Genomic DNA, 27,814 nt, shown 5'->3' with positions numbered 1-27,814 from the left:
ATCTCCACACCTCGACAAAAAAAGATCCCCATAACCTTCTCTACTCAAAGAACAACTACTCCAGTTTTTTCAGCCTATCCTCGTGGCAAAATCAAAAACCCTAATCTCTGGAACCATTCAAATTCCTCTGCACCCTCAACACACCATTGCAATCTTCCTAAAAATATGAGTAGAGATGGTGATGTTGAAGCTTCATAGAGGACTGGTGAGGCCTCACTTGGGGGTAGTTTTGGGTTCCTTATTTAAGAAATAATATGCTGATGTTAAAAGGGTTCAGAGAAGATAATTCCAAGAATTAAAGGATTATCATATAAGGAATGTTTAAAGGGTCTTGATCTGTACTCACTGGAATTTAGGAGAATAAGGGAGGGATCCCATTGAAACATTTTGAATGTTGAAGGTCACGGACAGAGGAAATATAGAAAGGTTGTTTCTCATGGTGGGAAAGTCTGGGGCAAGAGGGCAGAACTTCAGGATTGAAGGGCATCTGATCCAAACAGACATAGTGACATCTCTTTAGTAAGAGGATGGCGAATTTGCCACAGGCAGTTGTGGAGGCCAGATCATTGAGTATATTTAAGGCAGAGATTGATAGGTTCTTGAGTAGCCATGGCATCCAAAGTTACGGGGAGAAGGCTGGGAAGTAAGGCTGAGTGGGAAAATGGATCAGATAATGATTCAATTGCAGAGCAAACTTGATCGGCTGAATAGCCTGTTTCTACTCCTGTGTCTTATGTGACGGCCTCTCTACCAGAGATAATAATCTGGTTATGACATCACTAGTTTTAGAAAGGTTAAGCACAACTTTATAAAAAGCTGAAAATACTCAAGTCAAGCTGTGAAGAGTCATTGACCTGAAACAATCTCTCTTTTTCTCTTCCCATAGATGTGGCCCTACCTGGTGAGTATCTCCAGCATTTTCTGTTTTTTTTTCACATTCCTAATTTTGTAGCTCAAAATAGTGTATGCTTTACTAACTACCCTCTCTGTTATATTCCTCACATGATGAAATAAAATAGCATGGGCAGAACAGTGGTGCAGCAGGTAGAGCTGTTGCCTCATATGGCTAGAGTCCCAGAGTCAGTTCTGTTGGGACTGTGTGGAGTTTGCATGTTCTCCCAGTGATAATGTGGGTTTCCTCCAGGTGCTCCAGTTTCTTCCCTCGCCCCAAAGACGAGGCTGGTAGGATAACTGGCCACTGTCAACTAACCCGCATGCTGGTGAGGAATCAGAGGGATGTTCAAGAGAAATTTGGTAGAAGAGTAAAAAAAATTAAAGTAGAATTACAGGTGCAGCTGGATGGGCTGAAGTGCCTGTTTCTGTGGAGTTGTTCTCACAATATCATGAGATATCAGAGCAGAAGTAGGCCCATTGGCCTATTGAGTCTGCCCTACCATTATAATCATGAGCTGATCGATTTTCCCTACTCCCCAGCTTTCTGCTTGTAATCCTTGATGCCCCGACAAATCAAATATCTGTCAATCTTTGCCTTAAATATGTCCAATGACCTCGCTTCCACAGCCATCTGTGACAACAGACTTACAAACGTCTGACTAACAAAATTTTTCCACATCTGTTTTAATTTTATGCCCTTTTATCCTGATATTGTACCCTCTTGTCCTCGACTTTCCTACCATGGAAAGCATACTTGCCACATCTACTCTGTCTAAGCCTTTCAGCATTTGAATTGCCTCTATGAGATCCCCCCCCCCCTCATCCTTCTATCTGCCACAAGTACAGTCTAAGAGCCAACAACCTTTCCTCATAGGCTAACCTTTTCATTAACAGTATAATTCTGGTAAATCTTCTCTAAATTCTCTCCAATGCAAGCACATCTTTTCTCAAATAAGGCACCCAAAACTGTATGCAGCACGCCAAGTGAGGTCTCACCAGTGCCTTATAGAGTCTCAACATTACATCCCTGCTCTTGTATATTATTTCTCTGGAAATGAACGCCAACGTTGCATTCGCCTTCTTCACCACCAACTCAACCTGGAGATTAATCTTTAGGGTATCCTGCATGAGGACTCCCAAGACCCTTTGCACCTCAGAATTTTAAATTTTCTTCCCATCTAAATAATAGTCAGTCTGTCTATTTCTTCTATCTAAGTGCAGGGCCATACACTGTATTTCACCTGCACTTCTTTGCCCGTTCTCCTAATCTTTCTGTATCATCTCAATGACCGCATGAAAAATAATCAGGGATAATGAGTATTTTTTAGGGGTCAATGCTATCTTCCTCAAAAAACAGAATTCCACTCTTTAAAATAAAATGCCTCAAGGTGCGAAGACAGAAACTAAAAAAACCTTAACACACTTCCCTAATTATTTGTTTCACATTTTTAGAATAATAGAAAACTGGAATTGCTGACCCAGTAGCATTGTGGGTATTGTGTTCAGTTCTGGTAGCCTCATTATTGAAAGGACATAGAAGCTTTGAAGAGGGTGGAGAGATTTATCAGGATGCTGCCTGGATTGAGAACATGTCTCCCCTACTGGTCCGACTTACGATTTTTTGAAGTTACGACGGTTCAAATTCGTACTTTCAATTTTGAATTCTGATCTGTTCTCACGCTTGCGCTACGCAGTATGCTTCTCTCTCGCGATGCTGGGCGACGGCAGCATCGTGCGAGAGTATCTTATGGCATACTTCAAACATTCTTCATGCCCAGTGTGCTTTCAGCTATGTATGTTTAAATTTCAAAATTTAATTATAAAAAATTATAAGTACGGTATTCTTTATCTTCTTACAATTTTTTCGACTTATGAACACAACCCCATCGTAAGTTGAGGAGCAGCTGCACATATAAAAAATAAACTATTCTGATACAATGAATTAAGTCATTTGCTTACTGAGAGTAAACTGAGGAGGACTATAATCCTGCACAGAAAGATCGTACACCATCACAGATCTGGCAGGTTTACATTCAACAGCTATTCCTTTCTTGATCAAACAGGAAAGCCTTTGCCCATTTTGTTTCAAAGCAGAATATCTGAAAATAAGAATATTAAATGCATTAGTAAACACAAGATCGAGAGTTCCATATGTAGTAGGATCTATGCAATTCCCAAAAGGCTCCGAAAGAATCATTCGTAACTGAATTTTTTTTTGACAGGAAATATTAATTTTCATCACAAGTCACGCAAACAGATTCCAATTCGCATAGTTTCTTCTGCTGACAAGAGAATCGGCATGAAGCCCAGTCTAACACAACTCAAGCCTCTAGCACAGTTTCTTCGACAGCATCGGGGCATCTTATGCTTTTTAAAGTTCAGCAACTGTGTGCTTTTCATTGTACCCAATTATAAATTTTCTATATTTTAATTATCCTACAGAGTGCAAACAATACAGGAAAATGTAATTATTTGTCAAATTTAATACAACTTGCACATTACTGTCTCACAGATGCAACCCAGCTGGAAATGGACACAAAACATCTTTCCAACCCAATATTCTTCTCTCAATGAAATCTGCATGACAACTTATTTTGAATCTTCTATTTTCTTTATGGAAAAGACTGTTTCATTTAACACGTACCCAAGACCTTGTTTGTTTTATTATATTATCTCTTTTTCGAGCCATGGCTTTGGCTATCCAAATTTTTCCTCTTTTGGGAAGGTACTGGACTGTACTTGCCACATTTCCACCATCAAAATCTCCCACAGTTTTGTTGCAGTTTTTCCTGTTAACCATTATTTCCAAGCCTCCTCCTCCTTGAAGTTTGTCATTTTCTTATTAAGCAGTGCTACTTAGGTTGTTTCTTGCTTTTCGCCATTAATAATTTACGACTCTTACACAAGTGTTCTCTCACTGGCATGTGGTCCACCTGGCCCACTTCATTTTCAGGCACCAGCAATTCCTTCTCACAAGCTGGATAGAGGACATACGAATCATGAAAGTTTTCCTGAACCCATTTTGGAAATCCCTCCTGCTCCTTTCCTTTTACTCTATTAACCAATATCATTTATTTATAGTTTTTGTATATCTCTGTAAATTTCCATCTTCTTCTCATTAGTTGGAGGCTTATTTTTAACCATTTTCCATAGCTGTTCTAATCTGACTATATGAACCTTTCTACTCATATTGAGGTGAACCACAATCTTATGCTCCCTCCCTTTTCCAACCAGAATGTTATCCACTCCTGGGAGAGTATGGAGTGGGGGTTGGGGGGGTGGGAACACACTATGTAGGACTCAGAACAATAGTTACAGAAAAGTCTGTCTGTCCCTAAAAGATCCCTGTAGAATGACTCCATTTCTACTTTTTATTGTTCCCTCCTGAGCAACCCATTGGTCCCATGTTTTAGAATGGACTCTTTCAAAATAGTAGCTCCCAGCAATCACTAATGCTGTGTACTCAGTAGAGAGCATTACACACCCTCAGACTCATGCTCTTCCTACATCTTTCTACTCTTTGGGAGAGCCATCTATTTTACTGCCCTGAATTTGCTCTGCCCATGAATGGCTGCATGGTTATCTCTAGGAATGCATGTTCTAAAAACTATTAGCCTCTCCGATGCTCTGCAATGACAAACTCAAAATCTCTGACCCCAAGCTGAAGCAGGCTGGGAACAAATGACATGAAGTTCCCACATATTGCAGGAATTGAAAGAAACACATGTCATTAACCTATCCAAAGATTACAAAAGCAAATACATTCCCACTTTTTGAATTTAGTTGGTATTTTGTTTAAATTATTAACTTTAATGAATGCCTTTAGAGCTCATCTCTCCTTCACACTGGAGATAAATGAGAAAGTCTGCCTATGCTGAGGTTGAGTACAATGCACAAAAGTGATGGAGAAGCTCAAAATATAATGCAATATCCATAGAAAGTAAAGGGTATCCAAACTTTCAGGACTTTTTACTGCCTATTGATACAAAGAGGTTGAGCAAATTTAAATTCTTGGGAGTCACTATCTCAGAGGATCTTTCCTGGACCAAACACCAATGGCATTGTGAAGAAAACATGTCAGCACCTCTACTTCCTCAGGAGTTTGCAGAGGTTTGGTATGACATCAGAAACCCTGGCAAATTTCAATGAGGGGGGGGGGGTGGGGGGGTGGCTTGGGAGGAGGGAGGGGGGAGGGAGAAAAAGTCACTGTAAATGTGTGGAAAAGAAAAAGTGTATATCATGGCTATTGTGATTTATGGTGTGAAAAATAAAAAAATTTAAAAAAAAAAAAAAAAAAACCCTGGCAAATTTCTACTTTTACTTTATTTGGGAAGCATGAGCTCGTGAGCCAAAATGACCTGTTACCATGCTGTATGTCTAAATTTAAATTTCTACAGATCTGAGGTGGAAAGTGACTGGTGGCATCACGGTCTGCTATGGAAACAACAATGCACCTGAATGTAAAGCCCTGCAAAAGCTAGTGAACACAGCTCAGGCCATCATTCACAAAATCCTCCCCACCATCAAGAACATCTGCAGGGAATGCAGTTGTTGGAGAGAAGCTGCAATCATCAAGGATTGACACCACCCTGCACACGCTCTGCTCTTGCTGGTACCATCAGGAAAGAGGTGGAGGTGCCACAAGACTCACCCCACCAGGTTCAGGAACAGCTGCTACCCCTCAGACTCCTCAACAACAAATTCAATCATGGACTCTTTTAAGGACTCTTACTTTTGCACTTTATTGATTTATTTTCTGTAGAACAGTTTGCTTACATTTCTTTATTTGTTTATATATGTATGTTGACTATCCTTTTTTTTGGATTACCAATAATTCTGCCTTGCCAGCCGGAAAAAGAATCTCAGGGTTATATGTAATGCCATGTATGCTCTCTGACAATAAATCTGAAACCTGAATTATGTGGTGGAAATACTGAGCTTCCAGCTGCAATTACAAGGCATCTATATTAACTTTTAGGATGTGAAAGCAGTATGAGGGAATTTCAGGTCATTTGTGAAAAAGTAGCAGTTTAAGAAATTGCAAAAAATCTCACAAAATAACATTTGCCAAGTTATATTTATGCGCCTACTTTAAAAATTGCAAAAATCTTTGGTTTAAAATGCTTCATTTTATTCAAACTATTCATTTTGAATAAAAATCAAAATGAAGTATTGAATTTTTAAATTACTTGCCAGTTAAATATGTCTTTCTCAGCTTTGGACAAAGCTTGCATCAGTGACCTCCACAACTAGGCCAATCCCTTCCTTACAAGATGCTTTGGAGTGAAGGAAGGAGGAGGGATATTAATTATGATACATGACAAGTTAACAGCTCAGTAAGATCAGGCTTTTAATATTGTGACTAATTCAAATGCAAGCCATGGATTTGATTTTACAATGATCAATGCTCTTGATGGGAATCTTGAAAATTATATCTGGAATTTAATAAAATGTAGGGAAGTGATTAACCTTTGCTTAAATATTTCAAAATCATTCTTATAGCATACAGAAATCTGTGAAAAATGAAACAAAGACAAAAACATTTCTTCTTCATATAAAAAGGTGACTGATACATGGAAGGTATATCCTTTTCAAGAGTCAAATAATTAGCATACCTCTGGCCCACATAATTCTTTAATTTATCAAAGAAACTAGTTGATCTGACATTTCCAAAGCATTCATATTCTGTTCGTGTCACCAAAATAGACACAAGTATTAACTTACAGAGGTGGAGTCTGCATAATGCTTCCTGTATATTTCTTCAGAATCCTCTCCAGATCCGCCTTTGTTATGTGATCTAGTTAATATAAAAATTAAACTGAAATTCTTGCCTTCATGCCAAGAGAGAAATATTTCAATACTTTCAAAATGAAAAAGGTAGCATCAAATTTTGTTAAAAACAAGCTAAAATACTTTTGCTAAAATGTTTTAGATAATTTGATCATCAAGGATGAATTGGGCCAAAGGGCCTGCTTCTGTGCTGTACAACTCCATTTAAAATAATCCTGATCCTTAGATTTTATATTCTAACATAACAAAAGTAAATGTTCCCATCTCATGCAACTCCAACAAAATACTCAGTAGACATGTCTGTGTTTAAGTCCAGCATGGAATAACATGATTCATAACCACTTGATCTTTCATCTGTCCAAGGCATTTAGCCAACTCCATTCCTCATTGATTACTATAAATATTACATGAAAAGTGTAGAGATTCGGTGCGAGATGTGGAGAAAATTACAACAGAGAGATTTGGTTTAAGATCATAATGAGCTCCAGTATACCGTCAACAAGACGCCTATGCTTGCTACTGAATTACAACTTATGAATGAAATTGACAAAGGGCTTAGGCTCAAAATGTTGGTTATATATCTTTGCCTCTTATGAACACTGCGGAGTTTCTCCGTCATTATTGTGCATTTACATCGGCAGACTTTCTTGTTTCCCTCCACATGAATGAAATCTCCTTTTCCTGGCCCACCAATATCGTTGCAAAAAGCTAACCCAATCCTAAATTTCAAGGCCCTGCAAGATAAAAGGCTGTACATCTCTACAATAAAATTAAATGAGAAAACTGGTCCACCCAAAGAGCAGCCTGACAAGAACATTGCATTCTTCTAAGTTCAGAAATAATCAAAACCTATTAAATCAACAATTCAATTGAAAATGTTTCAAATAAAATAATTAAAAGCATTTAGCTTACGTCAATTAATTCACAAAATTAAAATGAACTACTCCTTAATCTTTTCCTTGACTGATTATCACTGGACAATGAAGATTTGGCTTCCTGAACACTTTTGGCATATTTTTATGGATTTTGAGCTGCAGATCACGAAAATCAGCTTAAAAAATTTCCTATCAGGTACCGTTATTTAGATATAGCCTACTTTTGTGATTTCCTGTCATATTTTAAGTCTACTAGTACACTGCCCACAAAGCAAGCTATTTTAGTCAGTTCAAGCATGCCTGGGGATGCACACAGTGCAAGTGCTATGCAAATGTTGTCTTAGGCCTGTTCAGGCTTGGTCAGGGTAGATGGAGACAGCCAATAAAAGCAGTTCACATATACAGATGCTGTGCATTACAATGATTATAGATTGAAAGCCTGTTGGTACACATGTTCTTCAGGCAATAACATAATGAGCATACTTAAGAATCACATTTATTGTCTTCAGGAAGATTCAATATAGCAGAAATGTTTTGTCAATGTTACAACAGCTGTGATACATTCTGTTACATTTGTGGCAAATATACGCATAAGTTTCAAAGGCGCAAAATGATTGCACTTATTAAGAAAGCCTCTAAGTTCTACTCTGGTTATAAAATTGGTAGCCTAGATGAACCCTGGGCTCCTCACATTTGTGGTTCAAGATGTGCAGTCAACCTGAGAGCTTGGATTAGAGTTATAATTATTATCATCGGTGATCCTTCGGTTCGAAGAAGACATGTTGTTGTGCAGTTCATCTGTGGACACGAAGTCCACAATCTGGAAGCGTAAAGTCAAGCGCAATGGGGGCACTGGATGTCCGTTGTTCTAATAATTGTGGGTGCCGTTCGGCCTTCCATCAGTTTCTGGCAGCGCATCTTTGAAACTGGTGTAGGCTTCATAGCACAGGGCTCACCAACGGGACCTGTCAGCTGCTGCAGCTTCTCGTTCTCTCGGCAGGGTGCCACAGTAGCATCAGGTTTCCTTCTCAGCATCTTTATAGCACTTGCGTGGATGACCTTGAGGTCTCCTTCCGGTCTTCAGTTCCCAGTTTACTCAGAAGTAAAAGACAAAAGGAGCATCCAAACAATAAGTGGTAGCAGAACATTTTTGGGTCTGATGGACTAATGTGTTGCATCAGTGTCATTATGCAATTAAACAAACTAAATTCAATAAAGGTTAATTTAACGTTTCTCCATCTTGCTACATGATACAGCAAAACTGAAATTATCTTTGTGTTCAGCTTGAAGTTGTCTATCATAATCCCCTTTTTTCAGGAAGCAAATCTTTTGCCCAATTGATGCCCAGTGTATTCTTCTCCACTGAAATAAATAGATCACTCTTCATGCACCAGTATAAACTTCTACCCCCCTGATCCATAATGGAGACATGTAAAAACAGAGAGCATAAGGTTAGGGAGATCTGAGGAAACATATTTTCCCTGAGATGTGATTGCAATCTGGAGCACAGTAATTAAGGTTCTGGTGCAAAAGATTCCCGCAACATTTAAGAGGTGTCTGGATGAGTATTTGAATCACGAGGGCATTGAAAGTTAAGGAGCGCTGGTGAATAGTGTGCTTGATAGACCTGAGGTACTCAGGGCCTGCAGGTTTGCTAGAGCTGTTGGGGAGGGTTTAAACTAGTTCAGCAAGGTGGTGGGAACCAGAATATGAGTGCAGAGAATAGGGCAGAAGGTCAAAAGCATGATGCTATGTGTTCTGAGTTTGTGAGGAAGGAAAGGGAGGGGTCAAAACATCAATGTAGCCAGTTACACTCTGAGTATTAGGAACAAAGGGGATGAACTTGGAGCATAGATCATTACGTGAAACTACAATGTTGTGGCCGTTACAGAGACTTGGCTGGAGGAAGGGCAAAGTTGGTTGATGCAGGTACCAGGGCTTAGGTGTTTTAAAAGGAATATGGATGGAAGATAAGTGGGGGGGGGGGGGGGGGGGGGAGGAGTAGCATTTCTGGTCAGGGATAGTATCATGGCTCTAGAAAGGGAGGATGCTGCAAAGGCAGTGTCAACTGAGACTGTGTGGGTGGAAGTCAGAAATATAGGAAGGGAGCAATCACTGTACTACGAGCAGTCTATAGGCCCCCAAATAGCCCTCAGGACACCAAGTAGCAGATATCCAGGCAGATTTTGGAATGGTGCAGGAAATACAGATTTATAGTTATGGGTGATTTCACCTTCCCTAATATTGACTTGCACTTCCTGATTGCAAGGGAAATAGATGAGGCTGAATGTGTCAGGTGTATTCAAGAAGAATTCCTGACAGTATGTGGACCAACCGTTGAGAGGAGAGGCCATACTGGATCTAATTCTGGGTAATGAACTTGGTCAGGTGGCAGACCTCTCTGTGGGGGAGCTTTCTGGTGAGAGTGACCACAATTCCCTGAGCTTTAGAATAGCTATGGATAAGGATAAAAGCAGACAAAATGGGGAAATGCTTAACTAGGGAAGGGCTAATTATGAAGGGATGAGGCAGGAGCTGGTGAGAGTAAACTGGAAACAGATGTTCAAGAGTGAAAACACAGAAGTAATGTGGAGGAAGTTTAGATACCACTTGTGCTGGGTTCAGGATAAGTTTGTCCCACTGGGACAGGGAAAAGATGGTAGGAAAAGGAAATCATGGATGACAAAGCAGGTGAGGCAGCTAATCAAGAGGAAAAAGGAATCATACATTAGATAGAGGAAACAGGAAGGGCTCATGAGAAGTACCGAAAGGACTTAAGCCAGGTTAAAGGGGACATATAGGATTAAGGAGAACCCCAAGGTGTTCTATGCATATGTGAAGAACTGAAGGATGATGAGAATGAAGGTGGGACTACTAAAGGATAAAAGAGGTAACATGGGCCTGGAGGCGGAGTCAGAATTCACAAGAGAAAAGGACCTTGATCAGGGTGAGGTCAGAATAGAACAGGCATGTGTGGTAGACAATGTGGAGATTAAGAAAGAGGAAGTGTCAGATCTTCTTAAAAACATCAGATTGATGTCCCCAAGGCCGAACATGATATTCCACAGCAACCTGGGGTAAGTGGGAGAAGAGATGGCTGGGGCAGAAGCTATGATCTTTGAATCCTCTTTGGCCACAGAGGAGATGTCATAGGATTGGAGAATGGCAAATGTAGTCTCCATGTCTAAAAAAGGTAATATGGTGAATCCTGGAAGTTATGGGCCAGTGAGTCTTGCATCAGTGGTATGCAAACTAATGGAGATGATTAGTAAGGATAGGATCCAATAAGAATTTGGAGAATCCTCGAGTCTACTCAAGGATAGTTAGCATGGCTTTGTGAAGGGAAAGTCATGCCTCAAGAACTTAATTGAGTTTTTTGAGAAGGTAACAAAAGAAATTGATGAGGGTAGGCAGTAGATGAGATCTACATGGATTTTAGTAAGGCACTTGACAAGATCCCCCATGAGAGACTCACTCAGAAAGTCATGAGGCATTGGATCAATGGAACATTGGTTGTGTGGATAAAAAAATTGACTGCAGGTAGAAAGGAGGGAATAATAGTGGAAGGATCGTTTTCTGCCTGGAGGTTGTGACTGCAAGGATCTGTTCTGGGACCCCTGCTCTTTGTGATTTTTATAAATGAACTGGATGAATAGGCAGAAAGATGAGTTGTGGATGGAGCTGAAGGTTGTTGAAGGTTACAAGAGGATATAGATGGGATGCAGAGTTGGGTGGAGAAGTGGCAGATGGAGTTCAATCTGGATAAGTGTGAGGTGATGCATTTAGGAAGGACAAGCCAGAAGGCTGTGTACAGGGTTAATGGTCGATTACTTAAGAGGGTAGATGAACACAGGGTCCTTGGGGTCCAAATCCATATATCACTCAAGGTCGCCGCATAGGTTGATGGGATAGTTAGGGCCCTTAGGATGCTGGAATTCATTAATGGGGGATTGAGTTCAAGAGTAGAGAGGTCATATTGCAATTCTACAAATCTCTGGTGAGACCACATTTAGAGTATTGTGATCAATTCTGGTCACCTCATTATAAGAAGGATGTGGAAGCTACGGAGAGGGTGCAGAGAAGATTTACCAGGATGTTATCTGGATTGGAAAATAAGTCTTATGAGGCAAGGTTAGCAGAGCTGGGACTTTTCTCTTTGGAGTGCAAAAGGATGACAGAGGTCAACAAGATTATGAGAGGCATAGATAGGGTGGACAGTCAGTTTCCCAGGGTAGAAATAGCAAGGAGGGAAGACATCAGGGGTGTTTTTTTTTAGCTCAGATAGTTGTGGGTGCCTGGAATGCCTTGCCAAGGATGGTGGTGGAGGCTGAAAGCTTAGCAACATTTAAGAGACTCCTAGACAGACACATGGATGGAAGAAAATAAAGGGTTATGTGGTAGGGAGGGTTTAATACTTTTTTTTAAAGGAATATATTGGTCAGCACAACATTGAGGGCCAAAGGGTTTGTGCTGTGCTGTAGTGTTTTATGATTCTGTCTTAACTGAGAATCACGAAAATACACTCTTACCAAAACTTTCTTACCATACGATTGTTCTTTTGTCACCATTCCCAATGCATCAAATGTATCTGTGGCCTTCCCAAATTCTCCAACTGTTGTGTATTTCTGAAAATAAATTCAACAGCTAAATTTTGGAAACTTGAATTTGCTCTGACACAAACATTTTCATCATCTATTTTCTTTTGCTATGTGTTAAATGCTTGCTCATTGCTCAAATGCAATTCCACAAACTTGCAGGGAGATTCACTGAGGAAAAACTGACCAAGAACATGAATTAAATTTGATTCTTTGTCCAGCAGACTTGAATGTGACATTATCGTATGCCTCCTTCAGCTCAAATCACCAGCTGATCTGGTAAAAGGATTGAATACAAAGATTAACAAAATTTTATAATAGAGTTCAATCAGTATGATTTAACTAATTTAATGACCATTTCTCTCAAATAGCAACCGCATTAAGATCTCAAATGAATTAATTAACCATGCATAATCTGATACATTCTTCCTCAAGCTTCCAGGATGTCCATGTTTTTTTTAAAGTTTCCAACAGTTTGAAGTAAGGAAGACTTGAAATGTTGTTCAAGGTGAATTCATGTAAATTTCCCCAACTATTAGTGAGGCTTCTGTCTCTTTGAAAGATGCTGAGTCTGACAGGCAATCAACTGGCAGATCGCCATCTGCAAAACTAGTGAAGGCTGGGTCAAAATCCTGTCCCAATGGAATGCTGTCTGCTAATACACCTTGCCAGTGAGTGCCCACAGAGTGGCAAGTCACTTTATTCATTAACATACAAGCAGCACCTGCAATTTTGAAGGTCTAAGGAAACTTGTAATATCAATAAATTATAAAATATATTTATTTCCTGTGCCAACATCTGTGGAAGTAAGCATATTCAAGTAGCCAGCTCCAATCAATATTTTCTTAGTAGGGTGATCTTAATACCTTGATACACAAACGCCATAGGTTTCAAGAACAGAAGACTGATCTTTCGACACAGGTATCATACAAAGATGTCAATGTGAAGCTTACAAACCTCATCCTTCCAAAATTAATTGGAAATTAGAATATACATTTGTCTGTACAGCTGTATTCCATTTTTATTCTACTAATTTTCTCTTGCGTCATGTTTCAAAATACAATTAATTTCCACAATTTGCATATGCTTGATTGAAAGAAAGGATTATATTTTAAAAGTCCCCTTTACTTGGCTGGTAAAAGCAGGTTGTGGTGGAGAACATTCTGATTTGCTGAAAAGGCCTTAATAGAAACAACAGCTTAAGGATGCAATTTAATACAAAATGCAAGAAATACACATGGTGAGCTGACAGTTTACAGAATGTGCTTGATTGTCCCTTTGTACTTCAGTTTGATGCTTAATTGTGTTTATTCACTCATGGAAACAAGACATACCAAATTATCTGTGCAAAAATGTCACATTAACACCATAGCAAACCCAAATTTAAATCCTATTATTGAAATGAAATGAATATAGTTGACTTCCCAGGCAAGTTGCATATTAATCGTTGGATGAAATGCTTGTTTTTCTTTTAAAGTTAAAGATTTTAAAAAAATATTAACCACATTAAAAGTAGAAGGAATGGACAATCAATGTTTTGGCTCATCACCCTTTACATACACTGAAAAAGCAGAGGGGAGAGTACTGTAAAGTGGTGGGGTTGGGTGGGAGGGGGGGGGGAACAATAGATGGCAAGTGACAGGTAATCATGATGTGGAGTGGTTCATAGGCACATAAAAGTCAGATGGGAGGGGGAAGGGTGTAAATGATGACTGAGGATGGATAAATTGAGGCACCAAAATCTGATTAGAAAAGACTGAATTGTGGAACCAATTCAAGGGTGGAATGATGCCCACTCTATTCTACTTTAAAATTTCAAATTTTCAATAAAAAAATATATATATATAAAAAGGAAATAATTGTGCAAAGGCTCTTTATATTTTTTTTGCATCATTCAATCTATATATTCAATTTCTGTATGTAATAGCATTACCACTCATCTTTCATACATAGCACTAGTCACTCGTGGGTCCTTCAGCTGTTTGTGGGGCTTCCCTATCACTCTACTTCATTCTTTCCCTTCAAAAACAGACCGTATTCACAATAAAAGAAATGAAGAAAAACAGCACAAAGTTTTTTCATATTCTTAGTGTCATATTCATATGTACATTTCATGACTGTAAATTTTAGTGTTAACCATTAACTCCATCTTGAGCCACAATGGGTGTAACATTCACCACACAGCAACACAGGGAGTGGCAGCAATCATAATATATGATCTTGTTTGGTTTGCAGTAACCTTTCAATCAATTGAGAGTGATTATGGTGAATCCTTTTCAAGTTTGTTTGCACGTCCTGTTGGTGGCACAATAGAATGCAAACCGTGACTCTAATGGATCTATAACTTCCTCCCATGCTAACTTCCCTGCAATAAAGCTCTAAGGGGACAAGATGGGAGAAAACAGGGGAGTGGGGAGGGCTTGGAGTGTGGATAGGGGTGAAAGCAGGGAAAACATACAAAAGGGGGCCAAAATCCTCGGAGGATATCAGCAGAAATTCCAATTACTCCATTCATGTGGAAAAGTACTTTCTGATTTTGTGCCTCAATAATTCAATCCTAATTGAAAGATTCCATACCTCTCCCTCAATTAACTCCATTCTTTTCCTCATTTTAAATACCTCAATTATATCACTTCCATGCTCAAAGAAACATATGCCAAGTTCAAGGAATCTGTTTTATAATTTAACCCCCCCAACCCCAACAACATTTTGATAAGCTTGCATTGTATCTATTGTAACAAATATAGATCTTTCAAATTACTGGACCGAGAATTCAATTCAGGTTTCTAGATTAAATTTAATCAACTGAAGCACAACTTCTCTTTTCAAACTCTAATTTATTTAACTCTTAACAATGATGTCCCATCCAGATCTTGGCCATCTATCAGAGAGGAATTGGTTCATCTACAATTCTGTACTAGCTGTATATTTAAAATCCATACCATTGTATTCGGTGGAGCGCCTGCTCATCTGTCAATCTTTAATTTTACAATTTCAACAAATTCATAATTTATCTAACTCAAACATGTTAAACTCAACAATAGTTTTAACTAGTAATTTATTCAATACAGTCACTGCCATTTTTGGTGAAAAGAAAGAAATAAAATATCTTTTCATCTCTATTTAATATAATCAAAGTTGTACTCATGGTATCTAGCTTTCATTAATCAAATTATCTGGTTATATCTACATTACACTTGCATCTAATTACTAAAATATATATTGAATATTCACAATAATTAATTATTAAATATGATTGTGGATAAAATACAAATTAGAACATAACTGTTAAAAGTCAGAATGAATCAACCTCATTTATTTCCCAAAGTTTTACAAAGCATGCTAAAAAAGTAGTACAGAGTTCCAGTAATTCCCTTTCGCCCTTATAACAAATTGAAAAGGATTGGACAGTTTTTCATTCATTGAGATGAAAATGTTGAAATAAATGTTATTGGACAAATCAATTAAATCCAAATCTGTTTCTCAGAAGCTCTTGTCCTTAATTTTTCTCAAGCAATATGTATATCAATGCACTTGTGGCCCCAAATGTGAAAGTGGGCCAATAATCCAATTTTATATTGGCATCTATTCCATTTGGCTCAAGTAGTCCATTCATGAAGCAGGCATTGCAAGAGCAACAGGTTCATAACAAAAAGCTTCAATGGATTTAATTTGCACAATAAGTTTTTAGACATTTGCAAATTTTAACAAATTTGCTATCAAACCACTACTATAATGGATCACAACATTACATGTGTAACAATAAAAATGTAATTGGAAAAGAAGCTATAAAGAATCAATACAGAATTATCCTAGAGGCTGCTAAATGCACCAAAAGGCTGATAATTCATGGAAGGTTGTCATCTTCCACTGCAGAATGACTACTTTGCTCTATAAACTTGCAGTAATGCCAGTTATAAAATAACAGTTGCATAATTTTGCAAACTTGATTTACTGAGGAGAAATTAGGACAAAACAGCAATATCCACAGGAACTAACAGTACAGTGAGTAAATTGCTATAATAAGAGTAACAAACAATCTGAAGAAACGCAACGAGTTGAGTAACATTAGTGGAAGAAAAAGGATTGAAAACATTATGGGTTTATGGGCCAGAACCTTTAGAGACTTGATGAAAGGTTCTCTCTCTCCTGAAACAGTGACGTCTTTTTCTCCTACTGACACTGCTCGACCCACTGAGTTTCTCCACCAGTCTGTTTGTTGTTCCAGATTCTAGCAACTGTAATCTTCCATGTGATTGCCATAATAAGAGGAAATCCCAGTGGCGTGACAAAAAACTGAAAGTATCCATGCATCGTCAGCCTCAGATGTTCAGATGTTCTACAGCTCTGGAAGATCAAAATTCTCCAAATCCTGGGCCTCTGCACCTCACCTCTCTGACTGGATCTTCGACTTCCTCATCGGAAGACCACAGTCAGTACGAATTGAAAATAACTTCTCCTCCTCACTGATTATCAGCACAGGCTCATGTCAGGGATGAGTGCTTGGCCTACTGCTCTACTCACTATGCACCCATAACTGTGTGGCCAGGCATAATTCCAACATTATCTGCAAATTTGCTGATGACCCATGGATGTCAGCAGAATCACATACAGCAATGAGGAAGCATAAAGGAGGGAGATAGATCAGCTCGATGAATGGTGTAGCAACAACCTTGCACTCAATGTTAGCAAAACCAAGGAGATGATTGTGGACTTCAGGAGGTAGTCCAGAGAACAATCTAGTCCTCATCCAGGGCTCAGTAGTGGAGAGGGTCAAGAACTTCAAATTCCTAGGTGTGGTGTCAACATCTCTGAGAATCTATCCTAGAACCTCCATGTTGAAGGCACACCAGCACCTATACTTCATGGGTTGTTTGACATTGGATATGTCATCAAAGACTCTCGCAAACTTTTACAGGTGCACCATGGAGAGCATTCAGGCTGGTTGCATCACTTTCTGATACGGAGATGACAATGTTAAGGACAAGAAAAACTCTAGAAGGTTGTTAACTCGGCCTGTGACATCATGGGCACCAGATTTCTCTCCAAAGAGGACATCTACAAGAGGCAGTGTCTTAGGAAAGTCTGCTACCATTGGGAGATAGGAACAGGAACCTTAAGATAAGCACCCAGCGGCATAAGGACAGCTTCTTCCCTGCTGACATCAGATTTCTGAATGATCAATAAACCAAAGACACAAACTTATTTTGACTTTGTGTGCCCTATTTTTATTTATTGTTGTAAGATGGTTTATATGAACATTTTCACTCTGATGCTGCAGCAAAACAATTAATTTTGTGACTTGTTTATACCAATAAATTCTGATTCTTGACAGAGAAAACTTAGAAAACAGTATACAGTTCAACGTGGTACAGGACGACTCTGATTATCCAAAATGGTCAGGACTGGGCCTATTTCAGATAAAACAATATTTTTGGATAGCCAGTCATTTTTGTAAAAACACTCCAGTAGCACCCTCCCCCCCCCCCCACCAACCCCAATTACAAGCAGCCAAATTGAATGGGAAAACTGATTTTATCCGCACATCATCAAATAGGGTCAGCTGTCTGCTCTTTGTATTTTGTGATCTCACAGCAAACCCACATAATGAAAAAAAAAATTAAATTACAAAATTAACCTTTCAAATACTGAATGTATTCTAATATTTTAAAAAATCCAATCTGCTTTAATGGACAGGCAATGAAGATCCAAACAAAAATCAACATAGAAAGGTAGCAGATTTCTAAAAGTGTGCCATTTTGATGCACGTAACAACTGGAATTGATTGCAACATGCATCAAGATAGTTAACTGTTCCATTTCTCACCCCACCTTCACTTTCTGGCAAAGTCAATGGCAATTTCTTTATCAAGGCTTTCAGTGACAGAAGCCTCAATCTTTAAGGGAGGCCCTCTTCCCTCTGGGGAGCTGCCCTGTCAGTTACAATCCTCACTCCAGTATGGGAAATTTAATTTAAAATACTGCAGTGGAATAGGAGATCAATGTGGAGGCACTGAAATTATATATACAGTATCTATTAATCCAGAGGATGTGCACAAGATTGCACTAGGTCGCCTTTGTTCTCTTTATCAGATACGCTCGACTTACAACAAAAGGAAGCATGTTAAGGAGGAGATTAGAAAATTATTTCAGCTCAGCATTTACTGACTGGCTCAATGCAATTGAAGAGCAAAACACTGCAGAGTCCTAATTATAACACAAGCAACTGGTGCAATACCAAAAAATGACATTTTTCAAAGCAAACATAAACAAAAAAAAAAATCAAGCATCCAATTACACCATGTGGCATTGAGTCCCAGGGGACACCAATACCACCAAGCATAAAGCTCTGAAAAAGGTAGTGGACACAGCCCAGGACATCACAGCCAAACCCCTTCCCACCATTGAGAACACCTAATGGGAACACTGCCATCGAAGAGCAGCAGCAATCATCAAGGATCCACACCACCCAGCATCCACTTTGTTCTTGCTCCTGCCATAGGTGCACCATCAGGAACAGCTACTACTCTTCCACCATCAAACTCCTCAACAATAAACTCAATCAGGGACTCATTGAAGGACTCCTATTTTTGCACTTTACTGTTTGTTTTTTTTTATTTACATGTGTACATTGTATACAGATTTTTTTTTGCACTATCAATACCTGGCCCAAAGGAAAATGAATCTCAGGGTTGTATGTGATGTTATGTATGTTCTCTGACAATAAATCTGAAATCTGAAAATTGACAATGGAATAAATGCAAATCACAATTATCAATCTCTGCTGCAATGATGTGGCTTTCCATTCTGGGCCATTTGAGATTTCCTCCTTCTTCAGAAAATGTGGCACCCCCTCAACCACCAATGACTCACCCCTCACCCACATCATCTCTACTTCTTGCACATCAACCCTGGACCCATTTCTTCCCACCCCTGCCCAAGGACAGGATTCCCCTCATCCTCACATACTGCAATCTTCATATCTCCACAATTTCCACATCTATAATTGGATTCCACTACCACCCCTCCCCCCCAACTCTCTCCACTCCCTCCATAACTCCCTTCCCACATATTTACACTTCCTCCCACACCACTATTCAGTGATACAAAAAGTCCTTCCAAGTGAAGCAACACCATCAATGAAAATGTAGGGCCATTTACTGATCTAGTGCTCCTGATGCAGTCTCCTGTACTTTGGGGAGGCAGGGTGCAGATTGGGAGATTGTTTTATTGAGCACCTTCACTCTGATGGTTGCAATAGCAAGGACCTCCCAGTGGTCATTCACGTACAAGTTGAGGCCACCCATAAATTGGAGGAACATCTTTATTCCGTCTTGGCTGTCTCCAACCAGAGAGCCTCAATATGAACCTCCAATTTCTGTAAGCCCCCTCATCTTGTGTTTCCATTATTCCTGTCTCCCTCCCTCCAGCCCTGCTTCAATCAGAGTGCTGTCTTTCATAGCCCTCTGCACTCTCCTATCACTTCTCAACTTCTTTTTCCCCCCTCCCACTCATATTCATCTATTACCTGCTTACCTGTGTTCCTCCCCTTTCCCCTCCTTCATCTTTTTATTTGGACATCTGCCTGATTTTCGGTACACCCAAAGAAGGATTCAGGCCTGCAGGATCATTCTGTCTTTTGCTTTCAATGGGTGCTGCAGAACCAGCTGAATTTCTCCAGCAGTTTTGTGTATACTGGATCAATCTCCTGTACTGGCATGATCTCTTATTGTAACGAACAAACTGAACATTCCAAAAGGCCCTTGAAGAAAAGCATTCTTTTGCACTGTGTAATTTCAAATAAAGAGAAGATGGTAAGCTACTGAGTTGTTGCAGTGATACCTGACAAAAAAACTGTTTCACATTGACCTTGGAATAATAATGTTATTTACCTTGACACAGATCAGATTCGTGTCTAAAAGAAATGCATCTCACCTATAAGCACGTCCAAAAATTTACAAAATGTAATGTGGTACACAGATATCAATTGAATGCAGAGCACTGGATGATACTTTCACCTTTGTGGTTTGCTTTCATATTAAATCATAGCTAACAATCTCTATTCTGAGATAACAATACCAAAGGCTTTTGAAAGTCTCTTTCCATAGCCTTGACTAAACACCAGCTGCAGAAAATAAGTAAAATTCATATTGAATATTTCAGTCTCAAAGCACAGAAATTACCATACAGGAAATTAAGTAATTGACAGACCTTCTTATTTAAATATTAAACTTGACTTATTCCAATATTTCCACTAATTTTGAAACAAGGAGTTCAGCAATTAAATACGATTCAACTATTTGTGAAAAAAATAATTTGGGGGGAAAAAAAACATTTCCATCATACAAATAAGTCAGTCCTTTCATGTTGCATGGGTTGAATGTCTGATCAGTTAACAGGTAAACTGATTCACCTATTGCATGGGATGAATGTCTGATCAGTTAACAGGTAAACTGATTCACCTATTGCATGGGTTGAATGTCTGATCAGTTAACAGGTAAACTGATTCACCTATTTTTATATGCAAGAGCAATTTTATAATATGTAAACCACTTCACTTCATGAAGCTTCAGTTAATGGGTGGTATTAATGCCAACTCTTGATATATTGATAGACTTGCAAAAATTAAATATTAATACATTCATCAATGGGGACAGGCAAATGCATTTAAAGTATTAACTAGTTTCCCAGGCAAGCATTTTACATTGAATTAAGTTTTGAATTCAAAAACAAACAGCATCATTCATACACAATGGAACCTACCTTGGAGCCCGATAACATTCCACTAAGCATTTTGGTCCCTTTTCCAATTCCAACAACTAAAGGCAAATAATAAAGGAAGTCAGTAATTATTAACATGTGAAGATAAAAAGATATGAAGCACAAGCAAAATGAAAACAAGAATGATAGTGTACTGATCTGGAAACATACCCAAGGGCCATAAAGACTAAATTATCCAAGCATTCATCCAGGGCAGTTCCCACACTGATCAAAAGCAGTTGTATTGATGGTTTGTAGCTCACCAACAGGACCTCATCTGGATTACAGTATGCAATTTAGGTCTCAGTCATGAGAAAATAGATTAAGAAATGCAGATAATTCTGAAAATAAGAAATTTAAGTTCTGAAGGAAAGTTAAACATGAGGCTTTTGGCATCCAACTTTCAAAAACCGATCACTGGAATTTAGAGAAATGTGAGGAGGACAATTCTGGAATATGGGGTTCAAAACTATCAGGGCAGCAAAATACTGAAAAAGAAAAATCTGGATCATTAAGTAAATATAGTTATTTGGGAATCGAAAGAGTGAAAATATGCCAAGCAAAATTGAAGACCAAGCATCTTTATTCAATTCCAATGCAACTCCACTGAATGAAATAGTCCAGTTCATCACTAATTCAGTAAATTCAAAATCAGTATCTCATGGTACATGACTGACAGCTTGAACACTTAAAACAAACGTTTCTAAAGATTTCCCAGTCATGCATCCAAACTGATCTACCAGTACGTATATTTTAAGTCTGCAGAAAGCCTGGTTCAGATGTTTTTCACTTATTTCTATCAAAAAAAAGTAAAGGGAGTTACCAGCCCACGCCACAACCAGTCAGTCTTATTGGGCAGTGGATTCTGCTTGCTATTAATACCCTCATTATAAATAGTTGAGAAAGCAGGTAATGACTGCAAAATAATTCTTGTCATATATTTTACAATGTATACATGAACAATTTCAAAGATGCCAACAGACTGCAAGTTCATTGTTTCAACAACACTGAAAACAATGGTCAATAAAATCAGCTTATTATCACTTACCAAGTATTCCTGATGCTGCACTGTCAAGGGTTCCTCCATGCCCTATTTTCAGAACTTGTTTCTTTCTTTTCTTTGGATCTTGCTTCATGCCAGCTTCTGTTTAATGCAACACAATTAAAATGTCAGATCAGATACCACCAAACAGCACCATTTCATTGAAAATGTATTGAACTGCAATTCAAAGGTGTTGCAAATACAGCACAACTCTGATTATCCAAAAAGGTCGGCCTGTCAGATACCTTTTCTTTTGGATAACTGGTCATTTTTTAAAAGCACCAGTAGCAACAGCAAATCACTTGTAACAGTGTTTAAACAACATCAAACAACAAAGGAAGGCTTTTTAAGCATTAAAATAATGTTTAATTCTCACCCAAAAAATGCTAGTCGCCGCTGATCACCGACACCTCCCCACCGAAGCCCCGCTCCAGTTGGGAGCCTGAGGTTCCCGCTCCTGCCTGGGAGCTCAATATCCCCGCTCTTGCCTGGGAGCCCGACATCCCTGCTCCTGCCGGGAGGCCGCTCTCCTCGATGACACTGGGACAAGGGATTCTTCCAAGCACTTGCGGCTGGGAGACAGTGGCATGCAGTTTGAGAGGGAGAGTTGGAGAGAAAAGTCAATAGGGGAAGGTAAAGAAGAAATGGAAAGAGAGAGGGAAGGGAGCTACCTGAAACAAGGACGATCATCATTCTAATTTCATGTCGAAGTTTTTTTTTCAACCTGTGAGGTCAGTTTGGCTCTGAAAAATTTTTGAGTAAATGAGGATTTCTGATTTGTTTCAGATATCTTCAATTATCCAAAACTTTTATATTTTTTCAAATAAATTAGGATTTTGGAGCATCCGATTTTGGATAATTAGAGTTATACTGTAGTTCCAACAATTTTGTCATAAATTGAAATTTAAAAATGCAGATACTAAAAATCATTCAGCCTAAACTGTAGAGCATTTACAGCAATTTTTTATTTTTATTTTTTAAATTATGTATTTTGTTCAAACCATCATTTGGAATTGGTCAATAAAATATTTTTTTCAGATGCAAAAATCACTCTGCAGTTTATTAAAGAACGAGACACTGAGACTTTGAATTATTATATTGATTAGTGCTTTTTATTGAAAGAACTAAATTGTACAGCTTCAAAACATACAAGCCAGAAAAGGTCAGATTCAAGATAAGGAGGAATGCCATGTCCTAACTTAGAAGTCTGGAACACACCTGCATTTTGATCTGAAATCAGATGATAACCTGGGAGCAGACACATCACATTCAAATCTGATAGTGCTCTGTTGAAAGTCACATAACAATTGTCCAAAAATTCAGATGTCTGAGGCTTTTCAACATTTTTCTGGTCAATCAATGAAGGAAATAAGTCGCATGCACCTCTATCAGCTAACTGGAAGTTAAAAGTTCTAAAGACTTCACCTTCTCTATCTCTACAATTCACGTGTCAATCAGTCTGTGCTCAGGTCATTATGGCATGTGCCTTAGATGATCTTCTCCAGTCAAACCTCATCTGCCCCATTCAAGAATATAAATGCCATGTCAATTAATGTATTTGATACAGTTCAAGGTCCTCCCCTCAGTCTCTTCCATTTAATTAGATACATAAATCCTCCCACAATTAATAATTTCATATTGAAAATCAGCTAAGATACAAATATTTACCTTGTCTTGGGAAATCTAAAGCACCACATTCAATTTTAGTTTTTGTGTTTAGTTAGATTAGAGTACTTAAGAAAAAAAAACATGCATTGGGCAGCACGGTTTGCACGATGCTATTACAGGGCCAAAAACCCGGATTAAAATCTAGTGCTCATGTACATTCTCCCAGTGTCTGTGGATTTCCTCCGGGTGCTCAGGTTTCCTCTCACCTTTCAAAATGTACTGGGGTCGTGGGTTAGTTGGGAATATTTGGGCTAGAAGGGCCTGATACCATGCTGTATGTCTAAATCAGAATGGAATTAAATCAATTAAATTAATGCAATTAAAGATGACATACAATAGAATGAAGATGCTGCCATCTGAAGTTAAACACACCCTTCTGGAGGTACTCAACAGATCAGGCAGCATCAGGGGAGAAGAACAGTCGATAATTAGAGGCAAAAATTGGAGGCAAGACAGGGGAAATGTGGTAGAGAAGCAAGAGTAAAAAGAGCAGGGAGGGACGAATGGGACAGGATCCCCATTCGGATTGGTTGACATGGCAGAGATGAAATGTGACAGATGCCAGACAAAGGGAGAGTGAGCTAAAAAAACAGAGGGGTCAGGTGGGGGAAGATGCATCATACAGGGGTGGAGTGAGAAAGCAAAAGCTGCCAGCCCTGGATTCCAATAATATGAAAAAGGGGTGAGAGAGGGGAACAGCCCCCACCCCCCCCCCCCCCAACCTCCATTGAGAAGGAGAAGCAAAGGAGATGACCCCAGGGCAGTGATCATGGTGGCAGACCAGCGAGGGGCTCTGCAGCTGAAGGACACACACGTGGCGAGAAGCTAGTGACTTACAGGCAAGAAATCCACACCAGCTGCAGGCCACTGGCGACATGAGGTCAAAGGACTCACACCAGGCTGCAGGCTGTTGGAGACTGGTTCATAAAAAGCAGGTACTGGAACCGGGATTTCAGAGGAAGCTGAGGGCAATTCGGGCTTCCAAATGGTCCTGGATGCTCATCGTGTAGGTTTGGATCTGTGCTCGGATTGCCAATGCTTTGAACTAAACTGGAGTATTGTATGGCTGCAGAGTCTGTAAGATCACTGGAGGTGAATATTCAGACATTCAGAGACTCTGGGGGTCTCTCTTTTGCTTCTCTTTCTCTGACTGCATGAAGAGCCGGGGAATGGTCATGGCAAATCTTTGTCTGCCTTAAGTAGTATTACATTTCTGTTTTTATCACATGACAATAAATAGTAGCTGATCTGATATGAGGTGTTAATCTTTTAGTTTATGTTGGGCCTCACTCAAACAGCGGAGAAGGTCTGGGACAGAGAGTTCAGTGTAGAAATGGGAAGGGGAGTTAAAATGACATGTAACCGGGAGCTCAGGATGACCACTGCAGATTGAGTGCAGATGCTCTGCGAGCGGCCTCCCAGTCTGCATTTGCTCTCACCAACATACAGGAAGCTACATGGGGAGTACTGATTGCAGTAGATGAGGCTAGGAGAGATGCATGTGAATCTTTGTCTCATGTGGAAGGGCTGTTTAGGACCCTGGGTTGATGGTGTGGGAGGAGGTGTAAGAGCAAGTGTTACACCAATACTCCAGAGTGTAAAGCCCTATAAAAAGTAGTGGACACAGCCCAGGCAAAACCTTCCCTACTGTTGAGAGCATCTACAGGGAACAATGCCATTGGAGACCAGCAGCAATCATCAAGGATCCACACCACCCAGCACACGTTGTATTCTCGTTGCTACCATCAGGAAAGACGTATAGGTGCCAGGTTCAGGAACAGCTGCTCAACAACAAACTCAATCAGGGATTCTTTTAAAAACTCTTACTTTTGCACTTTATTGATTTTTTTTCTCTATTGCAGTTTGTTTACATTTCTTTATTTGTTTACATGTGTGTATTGAGTCAATTTTTTTTGCACAACCATTAAGTAATAATTCTGCCTGGGCCACAGGAAAAAGAATTTCAGGGTTGTATGTGATGTCATATATGTACTCTGACAATAAATCTGAAATCTGGAATCTGAGTCTTGATCTGCAGATGAAGCTGCTGTCGACCTTAATGATCTCAGCCAGCTCCTGCATGCTAAAATTTAAATACATCTCCTACCCTCCCATGTGCCTGAAGGCAGAAAGGTGTTGGGAGGAGAAAATGTGTTCAGTGATTGGGTCAAGTTGCAGATGGTAGAAATAATGGAGGATGATATGCTGAATACCGAGGCTAGTGAGGTGAAAGGTTAGGACAAGAGAATACCTATCCCTATTCTATTTGGAAGGAGTAAGAGCGGAATGCCAAGAGATGGAGGAAATGTAGGAGATGGATCTATTGACCACAGTAGAGGGGAAGCCACATTGCTTGAAAAATGAGAAAATTTCAAATGTCCTGGAATGGAAGACTTCATCCTAATAACAGATGCAGCAAAGGCAGAGAAACTGGAAGAAAAGGATCTCCAACCCCATCTGCTCCTGCTGTGCCCTGCTCTCTGTTGGGGACTGTTTTGCAGAACATCCATGCTCTGTCCACAAAAGACACCCTGAATTTTTTCTCATAGTATGCCATTTCATCTCCCCTTCTCACACCAACTGTCTGTCCTGGGCATTCTCCACTGCCAGAGTGAGTCCCAATGTAAACTAGAAAAACAACACTTTATATTTTCTACTAATTTCAGGTAATGAGTCGCCCCTCTCTTTTTCTGTACACCTCTGCACTACCCTTTCCTCCCATTTTTGTCCCTTTTACCACTATTCCCCACCTGGTCCCTTATTCATACTGTTATGGACCCTGGACAGCTTTATTTTTGGACAAGGGACAGGACTGAAATGCAGCAGGAGCGCGCACTGTGGGAAGCGCTGAAGCAGGGTGCTGAGTAAGCAAACACCTGCTTGGAGCGTGAGAGTCACGCACCGGGAGAATCGACAGCTGTCGGGAGCGCGAGAGCTCCGCGCTGAAGCCGGTGGGCTCGTGGAGGGCATGCCCGCTGTTGTCAGCCCCTCTCTGCCAATCAGGAGAGCTGAGGGCAGTCGAAGAGCCCAGCACGCCGAGTTTGAACTCTCAGAAAGACGACAGTGAGTGAGATGTCAGTTGGTCAAACAGGCGGTGTGTGTGTGTGGGTGCCTGGCAGCTTCAGCAGTTTGCTTTGCTCACGGGTGCCAGCACTGTTGTTCTGACAGCAGTTTGAGGCACTCTTGACCCCCAGAGTGTGTGTGTGTGTGTGTGTGTGTGTGTGTGTGTGTGTGTGTGTCCGACCTGTGCTTCTCCAGTCCCCTTTTTAAAAAAGTAACTGAGGTCTATCTCTGCGGAAATCTTAACATATATATTTTATATATTAAAAGGGTCAGACAATTCCTAGAGTCACAGTGGCTTAAATAATTGTACTTGATCCATTCCTCGATCTCGACAGGCACTGATCGACCTGCCAAGTCTTTCCAGTACTTTGTGGTTCCTTCTCTGGCATCTGCAGTTTTAAAGTTTTGTTTTCAGTTGATGCCCATTGATCATGGGGATCGGGTCACACACGCACCCAGTGCCTCCACATTTCCATTCAGAGTGTGTTCGCTGCACTCATGGAGCTACCATCTTGAATATATATATATGTATATGCATTTTTTTTTAACGGGGTTACCTTCTAAAAGCTTCGTTTTCAGAAGATTCAGCACATCCGCTGAAGTCGGGCCTTTCTTCTTGTGAATTGCAAAGAGCCCATTGAGTCCCTGCAACCTTTCGGACAGTCCGAGAGATCCGGAACAGGCCGCCATGTTGCTTGAGGTCATGACTGCGCGTCCTCCTTACGTCATCAACGAGGCCCGACCCCTCCACCCCCTCTGGCCTTCTGGGAGTTGTAGTCAAGCAGCAGCTGAGGCTCCCTGAGGATGTGGGGAATTTGTCAGTGTTTCTTGTCGGTTAAAATTCAGATTTAGACCCCACAGTGAATTTTAAAAAAAACCCAGTTGCCTGAACTATGAAAGAAAAAGGCGTAATTGCTGAGGGGGGGGGGGGGGGAAATCTCTCAGCTGCTCTGAAAATTTAATGAGTCTGGAAGCAGGAGAGATTTGGGTTTCTCTCCACAGATGCCATCTGGCCTGCTGTGTTCCTCCAACAATTTGGGGGTTTATTTTTGCTCCGTCCTCCCAGCTTCTGCAAGATTTTGTGTCACATTTCAGGTCTGGGCGCTTCATTAGATGTGCGAATGGATG

At 39.9% G+C, this 27,814-nt stretch overlaps 1 protein-coding gene across 1 annotated transcript in view; it reads right to left on the bottom strand.

Annotated features, from left to right (window-relative positions):
- The window catches only part of trub1 (TruB pseudouridine (psi) synthase family member 1), a 31,722-nt gene extending 4,336 nt beyond the window's left edge, over positions 1 to 27,386 (bottom strand). Inside the window, exons 1-6 of the mRNA XM_069900022.1 lie at positions 27,244 to 27,386; positions 21,962 to 22,057; positions 20,917 to 20,972; positions 12,103 to 12,184; positions 6,619 to 6,691; positions 2,854 to 2,993 (exon numbers count right to left, since the gene is read on the bottom strand). Coding sequence (XP_069756123.1) covers positions 2,854 to 2,993; positions 6,619 to 6,691; positions 12,103 to 12,184; positions 20,917 to 20,972; positions 21,962 to 22,057; positions 27,244 to 27,376 — 580 coding nt within the window. The 5' untranslated portion in view covers positions 27,377 to 27,386. The remainder of the gene's footprint in view (positions 1 to 2,853; positions 2,994 to 6,618; positions 6,692 to 12,102; positions 12,185 to 20,916; positions 20,973 to 21,961; positions 22,058 to 27,243) is intronic.
- Between the last annotated feature and the right edge of the window lie 428 nt (positions 27,387 to 27,814).

This window comes from Narcine bancroftii, chromosome 10 (genome assembly GCF_036971445.1).
Source record: "Narcine bancroftii isolate sNarBan1 chromosome 10, sNarBan1.hap1, whole genome shotgun sequence".
Lineage (NCBI taxonomy): Eukaryota > Metazoa > Chordata > Chondrichthyes > Torpediniformes > Narcinidae > Narcine > Narcine bancroftii.
Note: the sequence above shows the minus strand (reverse complement) of the source record. Positions and strands in the feature narration are given on the sequence as shown.